This window comes from Streptopelia decaocto, assembly GCF_964273445.1.
Source record: "Streptopelia decaocto genome assembly, chromosome: 3".
NCBI lineage: Eukaryota > Metazoa > Chordata > Aves > Columbiformes > Columbidae > Streptopelia > Streptopelia decaocto.
The window spans coordinates 115,807,659-115,824,797 of NC_138656.1; the positions used below are offsets into that span (position 1 = coordinate 115,807,659).

The following is a 17,139-nucleotide window of genomic DNA, read 5'->3' on the forward strand; positions in this document are numbered from 1 at the left end:
TTGATTAACATTAGCTCACAAAAAAGAGAATGTGCACTTATATGATCCTTACATCTCTTCATACAACCCCCTGAGGATCTCCCAACTAAATTCTGTGCAGGCTTGAAACCGCCTTTTTTTGAAAGATTACAGGACCACGACATAAAGAGACATTAATCACGTGACTGGTAATTAGGCCATACAACTCTCACCTTCTTAAGATCCTCTTTGGAGAACTTCTCATAAGGATTTTGTTCCAAGTAAGCCATGTGTTCTGCATTGTTGCTTCCAAACCCTGGGCCTTTCCCCTTCTTATTACTAGGCTGTTCTGCAAACGGGTGGTGTAAAAGATCAAAATGAAGCATAGTAATCATCTCTTTCTTTATTAGCTCTTCGCTCTTCTGCAAGTCTGTCAGAGGTGGTTCCACATTTAAGGGTCTCAGTATTGTTTCATTAACCTGCCCGGGAATGAAAAAAAGAGATTAAAAACTTCATATACACCAAAGATCATATTAAATTTATATACCTCCATGTGAAAATGTATTATATATATCAGCTAAACCATGCAGAACAGGTCCCAAAATCCCTTGCAGTGCAACACGCAGAGCAACCTGAACACCCAACTGTTCTTTCATTTGTGCATATGAAGTATCTCTTGACCATCTTGCTGTGAAAGTTTCCTGTAAGGCTGAAATCAAATAATTCATTCTCTCATGATCTACTTAGACTGCATTTCTTCCTATAACGATTAAAAGCTTTATTTCTAATTCTTTTTTCCTTAAAAGTGCATTTTGTTTCCACTTACTTCTGAGGGCCGCGGTAGATTCTTCTGAACAGCTTTGTGCATTCTCTTCAGCTCCTTTGCACGCTCTGCGTCTCGGAGAGCCTAGACAGACAAGCTGAGTGTTACACCTGCTACTAAAATACAATCAGATGCTTTCTACAAATGTAGATGATATAAAAACTAATTGATTACTGCACCAAAGATTCCTTAAAGTATCAAGACTTCACGTTATGAAGCCAGAGCCAAACAACAAGCCACTCTCTACGTGATGACATAATTTACTACCTCTGAAGTAAACCACAAGAGCACAGCACACTAAGAGGAGAGATACCCAAAAAGTTATTTACAGCCATCAAATTGTCCTTCAGCCTCAGCCCCAGCAGAGCTTGTTCTTTAAAAATTTCTCCACATCGATTCTGACATCTGCTCTAATTCTCCAGACAGAAAATCCACCAGGAAAGGACAGACTCGTGAATTCGCAGACAGGACTCTGTTTGTCCTCTTCTATGACATAAAGTAACTACTTCTCTAAAACATTTGTGAAAGAGTGAAAACATGAGACTTCTCCTTACATTCCACTTTCACGTAATAAATAGCATGAGAAGGCAGTGCTGCCTAAAACTTCAGGAATTATGATAAAGATATTCCGTTTTCTAATCCCAGCCATGTCATGCCTTCATTTGAAAGGCAGGATGCTGTTCTCTTGTGTGATATTACAACTCAAATTCTTTTCTCTATTCTACGCACATAAATTATCTTTATTTATGTCAAGTCTGTGCATGTGTGCAGGAGACAGACATATGAATGTACAGAATGTGCTTCTCCACAAACGGAACATGCTAGGAAACAAATTCAGGGAAATGCTTATCAAATTAGAAGATAACACAGCACAGCATTTTTTTTAAAATACTTTGTTCACTTGTCAAAGCACAGGCATTGGCAAAAACCCCTCTGAACTCAAAAGAACTTTTATTTGAAGGTATAATAAAAACAGATTTGCATCACACAAATTAGGATAAGTAATAAATGGAAAAGAGACTGTTCTTTTAATTGGAAAAAAATTAAACTGTCTCTAATTACTGGCTAGTACAGCTATTTAACCAGCAAAATTTAAGCTAGCACTTTATCCAGCCTTCCTTGATTCTGAAACAAAGCAAATGAAAAATACAGGGACCCATTCACAAATCAGCTGTATGACCTGTGGTACAGGCCATACAAAAGGCACCAATTCACTGCATGGCAGATTTCTATCGGCGTGCTACCAACCTGCCTTAATCTGTATGTACCCAATATACACACATTTCACAAATAGTAACTTTTAACCTTGAGAATAACCTGAAATTCAAAAAAAAAAAGGTAAAACCACAATTCTCACGTACTTAAAATCAAACACGTGCCTCTGTAGATAAATGCTTTTAATTATACTACATTTAGGCAGACAGATGCAGGATCTAGGGCTTACATAGTCTTAAGAGACTTCATTGTAGAAAATGATGTGGTACATAACATTAACAAATTAAGAAAAGGGTTCAGAGAGAAAACCGCTTTAGCCTCTGTGTGTGTACTCTGAGGCAGCAGAGAAAACATGTACGTTTTCCTATGTTACTCTGTAGAAGCTGCACCACTTCCACTAAACAGGTATGAAACTATGGGAACCATACAAGGAACATATTTTATTTTAAATAAGAGGCACTATCCACACACACACCTACCTGCTTGCGGGCATCTATATCAGCAGTATCTTCGACAAAGGTTTCATCTACTTCATGTTCCTCAAGTTCTTTTTCTGCATTTTCGGGTAAAACAATCTCAAAGTCGTTCTTTGGAGCAGGAAGGGCCATGAGGCCGAGGCGCAGATGTTCACGAGATTCTCTCTCCTGTTGAAATAACGCAAAGGTGCAATACAATCAAATTCCAGCCATCTACATTAACAGACACAAACAATACACAACCAACATAATCTGGTAATCTTAGTCTGCTACAAAGCCAACAGAAACAAAATCTTCGGAAGCCTGACAAAGTGCCATGTTACTAACCCAGCTGGGCCTACAGACGCCCCACCCCAGAGTTTATGGATTATTAAGCACAGGAATTCTCTGATGCTAAAAACTAGCATGCAGCTTTCTTAAAAAAAGCTAATGAAATCTTCAAACAGGCTGAAATACTCAAGTGAAACAACAGCACGGCACCTTTGCCTCCCAGTAGCTTCACTACAACAGTGGAGATTCACATGAACACCTTCAAAGAGACTGAAAATATGTGAAAATGTGTGTCCACGCTGTTGGTGGACACAGAGGTATTTGCAATTGGGATATTTTCTTTCCTTGCAGCTGCTCCCAAATCTGAAGATTGTGGCACAGTATGAAAACACAAACAGCACCAGATGTGGAAACCAGTGGAGTCCATCAGGAAACTGACGCTTCAATTTTCCTTCTAGCAGCAAAGCACCTTTTTACTATAAGAAGGCTAAGACAGAACCAAAGTATAAGGACATCAAATACATCTTGTTCTTCAAGCTAAGAGGAAACTTGAAGTTCTGTATTTGAGTTATTTTTTGCAAGATGAACATGCCAAAAACTTGAAGCAGATCTCCTTAGCTAGCCCAAGAAGAAAAATGTCAATAGCTCTGGTGGGAGATACCCAAAGCCACAGTTAAGGCTGCAGAATCAGTCACATAAAAGGAGTTCCCAAGGTGCTACCCATTAAGTATATGCCCTTTTATACCACATACCGTGGTATATATTAGACCATGCCTAATTGGCAGGGTACATCTGGCTGAATTTCCAAGAATGGAAACATCTGTTGCCAAAGGTGATGAAAGAGCCTGGATGTGACTCAGATTACTAGACATCTCAAAATCCAGTGCTCCTAACAGCAAAAATTCAACTCCTTTAGCTCAATGTTGTCAACAGGAGAGACTGATGAAAAGGTCCTGTAGGTAAATCGGGAAGCCAAGGTGATGAGGGATTTGAGAGCTGCGTAGGGTTGCAAGAAAAATGAATCCTTAAGATATATTTCCCGCTCAGCTTCAAAGATACAAGAAGGACTGAAATTTAACTAGGTCTTCTTTGACAAATAACTTCAGAGTGTTTTTACGGAGCACACCGAAAGTTGTTCTAAGTGGCAAGATTTCTGTTCTTTCCAATAAAGATTTATCAGGTGATGAGTAGAGATTCATACACAAGTGGTAGAAATAACACTTGCATTTATTATAAAATAAAATTCTGTTCAGGAGGTAAGAATTAAAAATCCTGAAAAATTAATAGAACACGGATATCCACTTGTTAAGCACTTCTTACCATTTGTTTCACGTAAGATGGGTCACTGTAATCTGCCATTCCTTCTTCTGGGTTGATGTTCAGTTTATCACGCAGCGGAGTTCTGCCAGGAGTTGTACCAACCACAGCTTTAGGAGTTAGTCCTCCACGAGGAGTTAAGCCTTCTGGCCCTTGAGAAGGTGTTCTAGAGAAAATGCAGATACAATCATTTTCTTTCCTAAAGATGTCTATTTTCCAAAGTCTGAATGCTGCAAAAAATATATAAATACCGTTACTAATATGGATTATTTGCATGAGAGGCAGGGAAACTGTAATATGCAATTAGAAGAATTCAAAAGATAAATTGTTTAAACTTGTCGAGGTGCAATCAAGGACCTGTCAAGCTGAAATCTATCTAGGCAAGTCATTACGGTAAGTTTTGGGAACTACATCAACATAAACTCTCACTGCTATTTTTTAAGAGAAGGTGTAACCACCAGGCACTATTTTGGGATACAGTAATTAGGATTTAATTGCAAGGTCTGATTTCCCCACCACCTGTGGCAAGTCATTCACTCTAAATTCATCTGGTTTAACAGCTGCCTCACCTTACAATTGAATGAATCACTCTGAAGATGCCTCTTTGCTTTCACTGATTATTGAAGTGGTGATTACATTATCATAATTACTTTTAAGCACCTACGGTTAGGCAAGATGGATTAAGTCTTAGATTTTGTGGACCTCAGTAGCTTCTCCTCTAGACTAGGAAGAAATATTGTTCTCTGTCCCAATAACTTAATACATGAAAGGTGTGCAGACATTCTCTTGGATAGAGTCACAAGTTTTCTGTTGCAAATTTACAATGAGGTTTCACATAGTGATGTTAATAATAAACTGATAAATGTCTCATGGTTGGGAAGAACTTTTAGAAAAAAAAGACTATGTTATGGCACTCATCTACACCTATGTAAATATTTTCCAACAGCAATGACAAGTATGTGTGTTGTAGAAAATAACTGTGGCAGAGACAGACTGAACAAGACTATTTAATCCATTATTTCCACTACTAGTTAATGTAATTCTGTAGTGCCAGTAAGATGCCATAATGGTGAATAAACGGGATTGTACATATGGCCTGACACAAACTACTGGGCCTCTTTTAAGAGATACAACAGTGACCTATTTCCTGGATATTATTTCCTGTGAGACACAAGGGATATTTTCCTCTTGCCTGAAGTTGTTGACCGATTTTTCATGAATTCTCATTTATTATAACAAATACCAGCAATAACATTTGCAGGATGACAGCCACAAAAAAAAAAAACCCAAACAGCGAAATGAATTTTTATGGTTTCAAATGAATGTTTAATAAGATATATTTACTTTGTTGATTATACTAGCAGAAAAAGTTTTGAGACTCTTTCCAGAAGAAACAAATTTTGAGTAAGCAGGTTGTTTTTCCCTAGCTCTCTCAGGGCCATGCAGTGTTTAAAAACCCTATTAGAATTGTCAACTTCGTTACCTTTTAAGAAAATTCTTATAACTAGGACACAGAGAAAACAAAACCCACCCACACTAAAGGCAACAACTTCCCTAAAAACCTTGCATCAACATATTACACATTTCAAACCATCAAATAAAAAAAGGTGTACTTAAATATTTGCTCTTTTGGCCTCAATAATAAGATGATGGCTCTGGTTTCAATACTCTGCCTCTGTAAGAAGATATGGCTTCCCTTTATTGATTTTTAACCACTTGAAGGATTTTTTTCTCTCTGCTCAACGTCTTGGATTTTCACACTGATAGAGCATTTCTGCAAGCAAGCCAAGGTGCTACATAGGTACCACCTATGTATTTACATTTTTTCATGTCAAATAACCCAAATGAACAGCCAGATCACTCCAGGCAAAACTCTACATTCATTCTGCACCACACTGACGCCAACAGATCTACAGAAAAGGATTCATTTATGTGGATCCAATTAGAAGAGCAGGGCTTTTGCACATAGCTTTTAAACAACAAAATAAAGCTGCTTTTGAAAAGCTGCCATAAAGGTCCTTTTTCTTTCATTCTCCACTTTTCCTACTAGCATGATACAAGTAAAATTAGAACCTAAGCTGAAAAAATTGACAGAGAAAATGTACCAAGTGTAATATTTTTTAGCCGTATGGTATTTGGCATTTGTGTGATGTATTTATTTAGGACTCACTGTAAGAGTTAAACCAGCAATTCCATACTATTTAGATTGGCAATATAAGAAATATTTTATTTTGGCTATATACGGCTTGTAAAATATTTACTCCAGCTTTTCCTAATTCAGTGTGGGTTTGGCTCTGGGAGCTCCCACACCTTTGACTCAGAGGTAATACTTTGGAAAGGCCAGGATCTGCATACAGAATGACACTCCACCTTACTATTTATACTCCTGTATTACTTTGGTATAATTTATATTGCTTCAGACCACAGAAAACTTCACTTTGGACCAAAACTCCAGTGAGCTATAGACTGTACAAATATAGGTGATGTGGCTAAGCTTGTGAAAGACACAGAAGGAAAAAGTTGTACAACAAGGCCTTGAAATGTTAATAAAAGCGAGTTGAAATTTGCTTTAAAGCACTGACCATAACTTTCTGTTTCACACACTGCAATCTGCTTGGTCTAAACACCACCACATGCCCAGCCAATCACCCAGAAGAAAAAGAGTCAGCTTTACCTGAAGGGTGTGGAAAGCACAGTATTTGGTGTCTGAACAACCTGTTTCTGTGGTGTTACACCCGAAAAGTCGCTTTCATGCAAGGGAGTGTTAAGACCTCCTTTCAGGGGGGTATCCACATTTGTCAGAGCCATCAAATTCTGCGCTTCCTGTAGAACAGACAACACATCGCTAAGACTTTTACAGTCACACTCTAAATCTTTAACAGATTCAGTAGCAGTAAGAACAGCTGAAGAGTTATTTGACTTTCAGTTTGTGGAAAATATTTAATACTTCTTAACTGTAACACCCATACACTGGTATTTACAAACCCAACTGTGCCACTGAATGGGATTTTAATCTTTATTTCCAGTAAAATACAAATTGTAGTTGCAAAAATGAGTGGGTTGCTTAATGTTTCACTTTCCTTCATTTTGCTAGACTCCACAAATCTGCAAAATTTATTAGTAACTGAATACTCAAGTCATCCTAAGGATCCTGATTCTCAGAGGGGATGGCACAATTACACTCTGAAATTCAACATCAATTAAGTTTATCTAAAACACACTTCAAAGAGAACATTCCAAAAGAGATGGTCACTGTTTTCTGGTCTATGACTCAAATGGGGTTTTTATGAATACCCCCTTATTTCTTCTTTTCTTTTTCCTTTTCACAATGAAGAATTAAGGCACTCTGAAACTGCACATAGCAGTTATCTTCATAGAAGACTACTAATCCATCTAGGGAGCTATGTATATGCATAATCCTGCAACACATGGGATGTCAGAGTGCAAACACTGCACAGACACATCATCTGCACAGTCAGCAACATACTCTTCTCTCCTCTCACAAAACTGTTGAAATACAGCTAATTATCAACACATATGGGGTTTTTTTGTTTTGGGGTGGAGTTTTATTTGTTTGTTTTACACACCAGCTGCACTGATTTCATTTAGTTATTTCCCCACTCAACAAAACGTTACCCAACATTATCAGTTTCTGAAAGAACCCAGATGCTCACATAGTCAGCGTAACACAAATATAATTCAGAAATTGCAAAGGTAGGTTTTTGACAGTCTTTGTCTTCAGTGGTTTCAAGCCAATGAAGTGCTAGAGAAATATTATTGCATTGTTGTAGTTATTACTTCTTGTTCACTGAAATAAAAGCTGAACAGCAAAACTAAGTAGGAAACAACATAAAAGACATAGTTTTAAGGCCATGAACGCTGTATACATCTCGGATGCTGAGAGGTACCTAAGACAATGGAAAATTATATAGGACACCAGGATAACGGCTAATACTAAAAGTTGCACACAATATATAATACAACAAGAAAGTGTTGTAGTGTTTTGAAGCATGATGACAACTGATCAGAAAGTGGCGGATCTGCTTCTACGCCTTTCAGTGTGTCCTCGAGATCAACAGTCAGTTCAAACTGAGGGAACTGGGGCTGTTAGGCTGAAGAAAAAGAGGCTGAGGGGAGACCTTCTCGCTGTCTACAACTACCTGAAAGGAGGTTGTAGCATGGAGGGGTTTGGCCTCTTCTGCCAAGTAGCAAGGGATAGGACAAGAGAAAATGGCCTCAAGTTGTACCAGAGGAGGCTTATGTTGTATATTAGGAAAAATTTCGTCCTGGAAAGGATTGCCAGGCATTGGAACAGGCTGCCCAGGGAAGTAGTGGAGTCACCATCCCTGGAGGTCTTTAAAAGGCATTTAGACGAGGTTCTTAGGGACATAGTTTAGTGCTAGAGTTAGTTTAGGTTATGGTTGGACTCAATAATCCTGAGAGTCTCTTCCAACCGAAATGATTCTCTGAAAGCCCAGCACTACACATAATCTAAGGAATGCCTCTATGGTACTTACACCTTCTCTTCAGTTGACTGCTGGCACTAAAACTAAAAGCCCGTTCTGTACGTTGATACAGTACCTGCAGGATCCTGTCTTGTGCTGCTGGAGTTTTGGGAGTCCTTAGTGCTATGCTGCTGTTGGTCACGTTGTATTCAGACAGAAGAGTGCTGGAAGCAGAGTTTGTAATTCCAGATTCCTCAGCAGTCTGGCGTGCAATCTCGCTTGCCTGGCCTACTTTTACAACTTCTTCAAGTTCTGAATCAGATATCTTTAAAAGAGAAAATTCCAAGGCATAGTAAGGTAAAACACAACCACGAGATTCACTTGATAAAACAGAAAACACTGACTGGCTTTGGCCTTGTAAGTCATTTATTGATCAATGAACAGCTTACCTGAGGAGCTGGAAGCACTAGTTTACTTCTTTTTTTGGTAAATTCTGACACTCCACTGGTCTGTAGAATAGCTGAAGGCAAGTCTGACTCTTTTTTCCGTTTCATATGTTGTTTGTCTTTTTTGCGCTCCCTTCCTTCCCTTTCACTGTCATTATGGATAAGAGAATCATTTTAGAACACACGGAGCAGCTACAAAGTAAAAGAAACAAGCAAAGAGCAAAAAGCCTGTACCCTGATCAAAGGTTAGATATGCTGAAATAAAATATGTTGCAGGAAGGGTGAACCAACTTGTGGTGCAGAAGTTAAGCGATTACATCTGGTCTGCAGATCCTGCAGCAGAACCCACCAGGCAGTATAAAGCTTCTGAATTCTGGCATTAGGCAACAGGTGGTTGCTTCAGCTACAATTAGCTGGGTCACGGGAGCAAGAAAAAAAAGTCAGTCTAAAAATTTAGATAGCAAGAATCAGAGCACACGAACAGTCCCTTTTTCTCCAGCAGCTGCTAAGAGAAGACAAACATTTTCTGTGGGACATGCGAACCAATTTCTCTTCAATATTTAATAAAAATGATATTGTCTTCAAACTGCCTGTAAAATCATAAGCTTCAGGCTGAAGCTTCTGCCAGGCCCTCTGAACTAAGAGCAATAAAGAAAGAATCAATTAGATCATAAGCTAACAAACCAAACTCTCTCAGTTCAAAGCAGCTGGCAGAAGTAGTGGGAAATGCAATTGTACAATTAAATATGTACCATAGTGCTCATGATGAAGATGGGCATTTAAATTCTCAGCTGCATGTTTGGGGATTTTTGGGGGGAGGGGGAGAAGTTAACCATTTAGGGAGATTCTACTTAAGAACAATTCCAGCAAAAGTAATACTACGACAGGCAAAATCTACTCCTGTAAGCAATCTCAGTAATGTTAGGACTTGGAGAAAGGACTGCAAATACACAAGCAAATCTACTGCTAAAAGAAAATGAACCTCAAGAAACTGAAGATTTCTAATTAAAGAGCAAGAACGTACATGAAGAACTTCATTTGTATGGGAAAAAAAGGACAATCAGATTTTTAGAAAGGTAAAAAATAAAGAAGACTGAAAAGGCAGAAGCAACCTGAACTCGAATCTGTCCCAAGGAAAATACAACTCCTGCCCATGTTGTATTTCAGACATTTCCAGGACTCATAAGTATGGGGGTATTTTTTCAAATATACTGTTCCCTCCTTAGTATAACACACACTTACGATCTTAATTCTCCATCCAGGTCTTGCTGACGTAGCTTCCTGAAATCTGCATCAAGGGACTGGTAGTTTTCCTCTGATGTATCATAAAAACCAGGGGCAGGCTTCTTTTCAAATGGAATTTCTGCATTATAATCCACGCCTCTCTTCTTTTTTCTTTTCTTCTGAATCTCAATTCCAGCAGCCCGAAGTTCTCGTCTTTTCTGGAGAGCAGCAAGACGTCTACAGAAACGGTAACATTATGTGATTTAAAGCGCATAACTACAGGTGGTTCCTGTAACCTAAGATCTGGCGCTACTTTAATCAGTTGGTGCTGTCATAGGGCTTGACATATTTAAAGAAAAATGAAGTTCTTCTCACAAGTGACTATCAAAAAGTCTGATTTAAGTCTGTGCCTGACTTTACACATTATAAAAGCTACAGAGTCAATAAAATACTCCCAGTATGTGAAACTAAGCATAAGCTTACCTGGCTTCTTCCAGCTGCTTCTCTCTTGCTTTTCTTTTGGCCTTCTTTCCCTGCGTATTAGCCAGACGAGCTCTAGCTTCAGACAGCATTTCAAGTTCATCTGCAATAGTACAGATAAATAGAGCTACGAATTTGCACTTAAAGATGGGAGTAATGGAAAAAGTGACAGTACGATCAGAAAGTAATCCTTAAAGCTGAATGAATCAATGCTTTCACAGGCATTCTGCACAACCGCTAAACCAGTTTTCTCCAAGTTGCTCCAATATGTTTCCTAAATCATTGGTCAGATGAAATTTAAACTTTAAGAAAAAAAAATACCTAATGTTGGAAGAAATTCTACTAATATCTACAGCGAATCAAAATATATACATAAAGAGGCAAATTGACCACACTAATGAAATTATAATTTCATTCACATATTCATTGTGAGTACTATATTAGAGAACTTGTTAATTTCATTTACATCCAGATCCAAGAGTGCTATATTTGTGAACATGTGACTATTCAAAAAACACTGCTGGTCTATTCATGGAATTTTAGCAGTGTTCATTTTTGAGTTCATATTATTGCTATGTGCAAGGAAGGTGTGAGCTGACTGAAAAAGACAAAAATCCAGAAATACGAATGCAAACAAGCAGAGTAGTTGTCAAAGCAAAGGTCAGTCACAGTAAGAGATGATTAAGACAGATTAGAAGGTAGGGAACACACCAAGGAAGACTGGAAAAGTATAACTAACTAGCCAGATACAGAATAAGACAAAACCTGCAAGAAAAAAATGATCAGAGGGTGGAGAAAAAAGACAAAAGAAACCCAGGGTACAGAGCCTGCGTAAGAAGGAAAAAAACAAAGTGATCAGATTTCTGTCAAAAACAGTAAAAAACCTCTTATCTTACCTTCATCCATGTCAATAGGATCTGGTCTGGCTGGTTTGGTTTCTGGATTTGGATCAATTTCTCCAGGTTTAAGTTTCCGAGGATCATCAGCAGTTTCTTCCTCATTGTCTCTCTGAGCAGCTTTGTCCCTAAAAAACACATTGTATGTATGTCACAACTGGCTCTTCTACTTTCCCTCAGGCTCAGAATAACCACCCCTCAAATGTCCCCAAAAATCGATCAAAAAAGTAACCTTCTACTATGTAACACACATTACACTTGTTACATGATTACTGCAGAAATGATTCATGAACATGGTACAGTTACATAATCTTAAATTAGACAAGAGAAAGAAGCCAACACAGTATTATATTAAAACCATATTATATCAAATACAACATTGACAAACCTAATGGTAGAGAACTCGAGTAATGAACAGTAAGGACTAGAATTCAAGCAGTGTGACAAAATGAAGAAGTCAGGGTTTCCCATTATGCTTTTATACTCAAGCAATCACACCAGAATTAAGAAGGCTCACAGGGAAAACAGCACTTTCCTTCTGAGAGCCTACATAAACCACCTGTAGCATACAGAGATGATGGACAAACATTAAGCCATTTCAAAAAGATGTGTTTTATGTCTGTATGTCTGTTTTTTTCCCCTCTCACACACTCAGCCATGCTGATCAGACAGTCAAAAAATACCCAAATAAATCTGAAAACAAAGCCCATAAAAAGTTTCAACCTTGACAACCCTCTAGCCAGAATGACCAGAAGCAAAAAAATATGTACCTGCATCTATTCAAACCTGCTCTCCCATGTATCAGGAGCTTCTTTCAGGCTAAACATATGAACTGAAAAGTAACAGTCCTGGAGGACTTGCTTACAAAACAACTTGGTCAGCTTGAAACCACCAGACCTCAGCACCATGGAAAAAGGGAATGACAAATCACTACAACAAACTCCACAGATTTTCCTGGTATGCACCTCAAGGAAAACAGTAACTCACAGCAGAAATTCATAGTGTTCCAAACACTGTGCAGCAGTTCTCCCAATAATTGGGGCGATGGTTCTCCACTGGGTTGGCATGAGCTTGGCCAGGTGCAACAGTTTCTCCTCTTCTTCTCGGGACCATTCTGTCTTTTTGATGCTCGGGTCCAGCCATTCGTACCTGTTAAAAAGTTAAGAAATTAAGGAAGACAGTTCCAAGCTATCCATTGATTTACCTTGAATTAATTCAGAACAGCACTGACTCAAATCATAGAATAATTTTGGTTGGAAAAGACCCCTAAGATCACCGAGTCCAACCATAACCTAACTTTAGCACTAAACCACGTCCCTAAGAACCTCGTCTAAACATCTTTTAAACCCCTCCAGGGATGGTGACTCTGCCACTGCCCTGGGCAGCCTGTTCCAATGCCCGACAGCCCCTTCCATGAAGAAATGTTTCCCTATATCCAATCTGAACCTTCCCTGGTGCAACTCGAGGCCATCATCACAATGACATTTCAAAATCTTGTCACACAAATTTCACATAAGTTTTTTTTTCTGTACAAAAGGATATTACTCCAGAGTATTTTTTACATAAATATTTGAGCTTTAAAATGTACTATTTATCCATCACTTTTTTAAACAGTACTGTCTCCCCTTCCTTTCCTCATCTCTACTCGGGCAAAGTAGGGACTCTGAAAATTAATCCAGAAAAAGTAAAAATCACAACAGTTAAAGGTCCAGAAATGGTAGATTTGTTTGGTCTGGACCCTTCAGCTATTATCTTATTAATCTTTATCTGTGCCAGTATTGTTACCTTTATACGGAAATATTCTAATAAATATGTGCAGTTCAGTACTTGAGAAACTAAGTCTGATTCTCAAATAGATTCGTATTGCATGTATTTGCAGCCTTTTTAAACTTATATTTTCTTATATAAAATGAAATTGCACAGTGCAATTTCTAAACATTTAGCCTCAAGACAAATTCTCATTATGACAAATGAGAAAATGATCTGTAAGAGAGATTAATATCATACAATTTTACTTCACTGGTAATGCTCAGTGGTTAAAATGTGTAAATACAGAGAAAAAAAAAATCATGTACACAATTTTAAGTGATCCTGTATTTGCTAACACTGCAGTCACCGGTAAAGAGAACATTCATCTACTTTTGTTCAATTACTTTCAAGCAATAGGAATTTGAAATATCCACAACAGCAGAAATCAAACAACCTTAAAACTATTGTTCCCCTGTGGACATAAATTAATCTGTGGTAATTTCTAAATTCCCACTAATTATGAATCTCATATTCCCAGACATGGCACTTCTCACCATCTGGCTTTGCACTGCTTCGCTGATTTTCTGTGCAACAAAGAAGCGATCCGTGACCACTGGTTTTTGCCATATTTCATCACAGCTGCTTTCAGAATTTCATCCTTGAAGAACAAAAAAAACAAACAACAAAATTGTTATGGATCATAAGCACTGGCAAAAGAGAAAGTCTGAGCTCAAGCAGAGAGCATGGTATATTTCATGTAACGGGCTGACTCAGTGGAAAGAGCATGGCACATGCTCAAGATGAATGATGATCTGTATCTTAAAGACCAATTAAATCAGTAAAATGAAAAAGATAAGTGATAATTACTGTGGCTTACTTCACAGATCCAACAGAACTTCCAATACTATCATTTTCAATGCTTTCTAATGCACAGTTTTTAAAGGCAAGGAGGTAGGGAGGTGTTTGTCTGGTAATGACACAACGTTTGGAAAAAAAAACAAAAATCAGAGATACTTCTGGTGAGCTTGTTTTAAGCAATACCATAATATTAAACTTCTTTTCATATTTCAATGCAAATGGAATATTTATCTGACAATGCAACAGGCTGTTAAAAATATCACAAAAATAAAGGAAGTTTATACTAAGTTCTCTTTAACAAGCAAATCTTAAAATAAATCAATTCATTGTTAAGAATGTAACCTCCAAAAGCCCTGATCCCAAAGCTTATAAACTTCTGGGAGAAAAAAAAATGTAATGAATCCAGCTTGGGAGCCAAGTTGTTCATTTATGTCAAAGCGTGCACTGAGACGTGATCAAAAGCCAGAAGTCCTATCAACTGTCTGTCAATCCATCCATCAATCCCTTCCCCGCAGATAAGTGGTTTTGTTATTTCTGGTTTCCTGACAGGTCAGAAAGTGGTATTTTAAATGCATCAAAGCTATTCTTGCAGCCCTGTCAACCACAGACGTTCCACTTCTGTATCCAGCAAGCACTTGTAGCTGTGTTCAGAATCTACTTAGCTGCACAGAACACGTGAATCAAGGACAGATGCTCTGTCTGGCACAGACACCTCCCAGAGCAAACAGCAGCTTTAACTGTCTACTGGCGATGAGCTCTGGCTTGAGCTGCTACAGGAAACAAGTCATGTAATTTCTATTGAGAAAGAAATAATAAATCCTTGCTTTTTAAAAACTTACTTGATGTTATATAGCACGCTGAAGCCACATTGATGGCTTTTTTTCTTGCAAGTAACTGGTCATTTTCCTAATGACCTGATACACCTGGTTCCATTTTCTGTAATTTTTGTGTTGTATACAAAATCAAAATGTTAATCAAAAAATAGCACCAAAAAGAGATATTTCATCTCTGGTACACAGAAATGGGTGAAAAAATGACCTATTTAACCCGTTGTTGTTTCTCTTAACAGTCATCAAAATCAGTCAATTATGGAAGATCATAAGAGTAGTGTAAGGACATGGTGGTTCTTCCTGTCCCCTGCTGATCCCCAATTCAGCTGCCTCCTGGCACACAGCTGATATGTTAAAAGGGCTTAAAAGAAAATGCAGCACACAGTACATTTATCTTCCATTAATTTTTCTTACTGCCTTTTGGAACTAGGTACTTGTGCAGCATCCAAAGTATAAAGTGGCAGAGTTCTGGATTTAACAGTGTCGGGTACCTCATTTTGCTTTAAACATGCCACCTAATAAAACTGACACCCTTGATTTCTGGTGTTATTACTGTATTTTGCATGATCACTCGCAGTTCTGAAAGCATTCAGTGGCAAAATTGGGACAGAGAGGTGGGTTTTTTTTGCTCTTTTTTGAACAGTACATATATTTCTGTGCACAAAGCACTCTGGGCTGCAGGTGATGAGTCCATATCCATCTTCACCATTACCACATTTCGAAAGGTCTTTAAGGGTAAGAGTTTCCAGCCCCCTCCTACACCTAGAGAATAAAAACCCTACCTATGCAGTATAAGACACACTCCAGCCTACAAAAGGGGCAGCTCGGAGGACAACACTGCCCAGGCATTTTCTCCAAGAGACAGTTTCTCCAGGAGGCAGAGACAGAACACAGGCATGGCTGAGCTTCCTGTCCTCCCCAACATGCAGCCTTCAGGAGAAAAAGCACCAAGCTGACTTCTGCCCACTTGGGCTCAGGATGATAAGGAAGATAACAATCAGAGAGACAGAGCTGTTCTGCTGGGAGGACAGGCTGAGAGAGTTGGAGCTGTTCAGCCTGGAGAAAAGAAGGCTCTGGGGAGACCTTATTGTGGCCTTTCAGTACTTAAAAGGGGCTGAGAATAAAGATAGGGACAGACTTTTTAGCAGGGCCTGTTGTGACATGACAAGGGGTGATGGTTTTAAACTAAAGAAGGGGAGATTCAGGCCAGACATGAGGAAGAAATTGGTTACACTGAGGGTGGTGAAACACTGGCCCAGGTTGCCCAGAGAGCTGGTGGATGCCCCATCCCTGGAGACATCCCAGGCCAGGCTGGACTGGGCTCTGAGCAACCTGATCTGGGTGAAGATGTCCCTGCTCATGGCAGGGGTTTGACTGCATGAGCTTTGAAGGTCCCTTCCAACCCAAACTACTCTATGAAGGCCCAAACTGCAGAGGAATCAATTCCACCAGACGCACAGTGCCCACAGAGGCTTAACCCACCACATCCCGCGCTGGAGAGGGCCCAGAAAGATCCCAGATCTCCCCCCACCCCCGCACTGTTACAAGACACCCCACTACATGACTCCCCTACGCATGCGCACAACGACCCCTCCGCCCGCGCCTGCGCACTAATGCCGGACACCCCCCCAACACCAGTCGCTAAGGCCCCGGCCCTCGGGGGGCTGGGGGATTAAAGCCATCGGAGTCCTACCTCGGTGTTCCGCCACACACCGCCCTTAATCATAATCCGCGGCATCTTGGCGGCGAAGGAATTCGGAGTCCTGCAGAGAAAACGGGGTGAGAGGCGAGAAACGCCGCTCGGCTCAGCAGGGCCGGCCCAGACCCCGCGCAGGCGCCCTTCGCGGTCACGGCGCGCGCTCCGCGCAGGCGCGCAGGGAATACGGTAACAGCCGCGCGGGGGGAGGGCGGCGCAGGCGCAGACGTGACGGCGCGGCGGCCCCTCGGGTGGGGCGTTTTGGGGGAGGCGCTTCGCGCTACCGCCCCCTGTGGGCTGGAGGTGCGCACGGCGGAGGGGCGCGGGCCTGCTCCGAAATCACAGAATCACAGGACAGTTTGGGTTGAAGGGAACTTCAAAGCTCATCCAGTCCAACCCCTGCCATGAGCAGGGTCATCTTCACCCAAATCAGGTTGCTCAGAGCCCCATCCAGCC

The 17,139-nt window shown here is 39.9% G+C and overlaps 1 protein-coding gene across 1 annotated transcript in view; it reads right to left on the reverse strand.

Annotated features, from left to right (window-relative positions):
* Positions 1–16,853, reverse strand: part of CDC5L (cell division cycle 5 like) — a 39,311-nt gene extending 22,458 nt beyond the window's left edge. The window contains exons 1-13 of the mRNA XM_082050005.1: positions 16,681–16,853; positions 13,854–13,957; positions 12,538–12,699; positions 11,551–11,678; positions 10,658–10,757; positions 10,193–10,411; positions 8,954–9,098; positions 8,641–8,829; positions 6,734–6,882; positions 4,063–4,225; positions 2,476–2,640; positions 785–865; positions 192–437 (exon numbers count right to left, since the gene is read on the reverse strand). Coding sequence (XP_081906131.1) covers positions 192–437; positions 785–865; positions 2,476–2,640; positions 4,063–4,225; positions 6,734–6,882; positions 8,641–8,829; positions 8,954–9,098; positions 10,193–10,411; positions 10,658–10,757; positions 11,551–11,678; positions 12,538–12,699; positions 13,854–13,957; positions 16,681–16,725 — 1,896 coding nt within the window. The 5' untranslated portion in view covers positions 16,726–16,853. The remainder of the gene's footprint in view (positions 1–191; positions 438–784; positions 866–2,475; positions 2,641–4,062; positions 4,226–6,733; positions 6,883–8,640; positions 8,830–8,953; positions 9,099–10,192; positions 10,412–10,657; positions 10,758–11,550; positions 11,679–12,537; positions 12,700–13,853; positions 13,958–16,680) is intronic.
* Between the last annotated feature and the right edge of the window lie 286 nt (positions 16,854–17,139).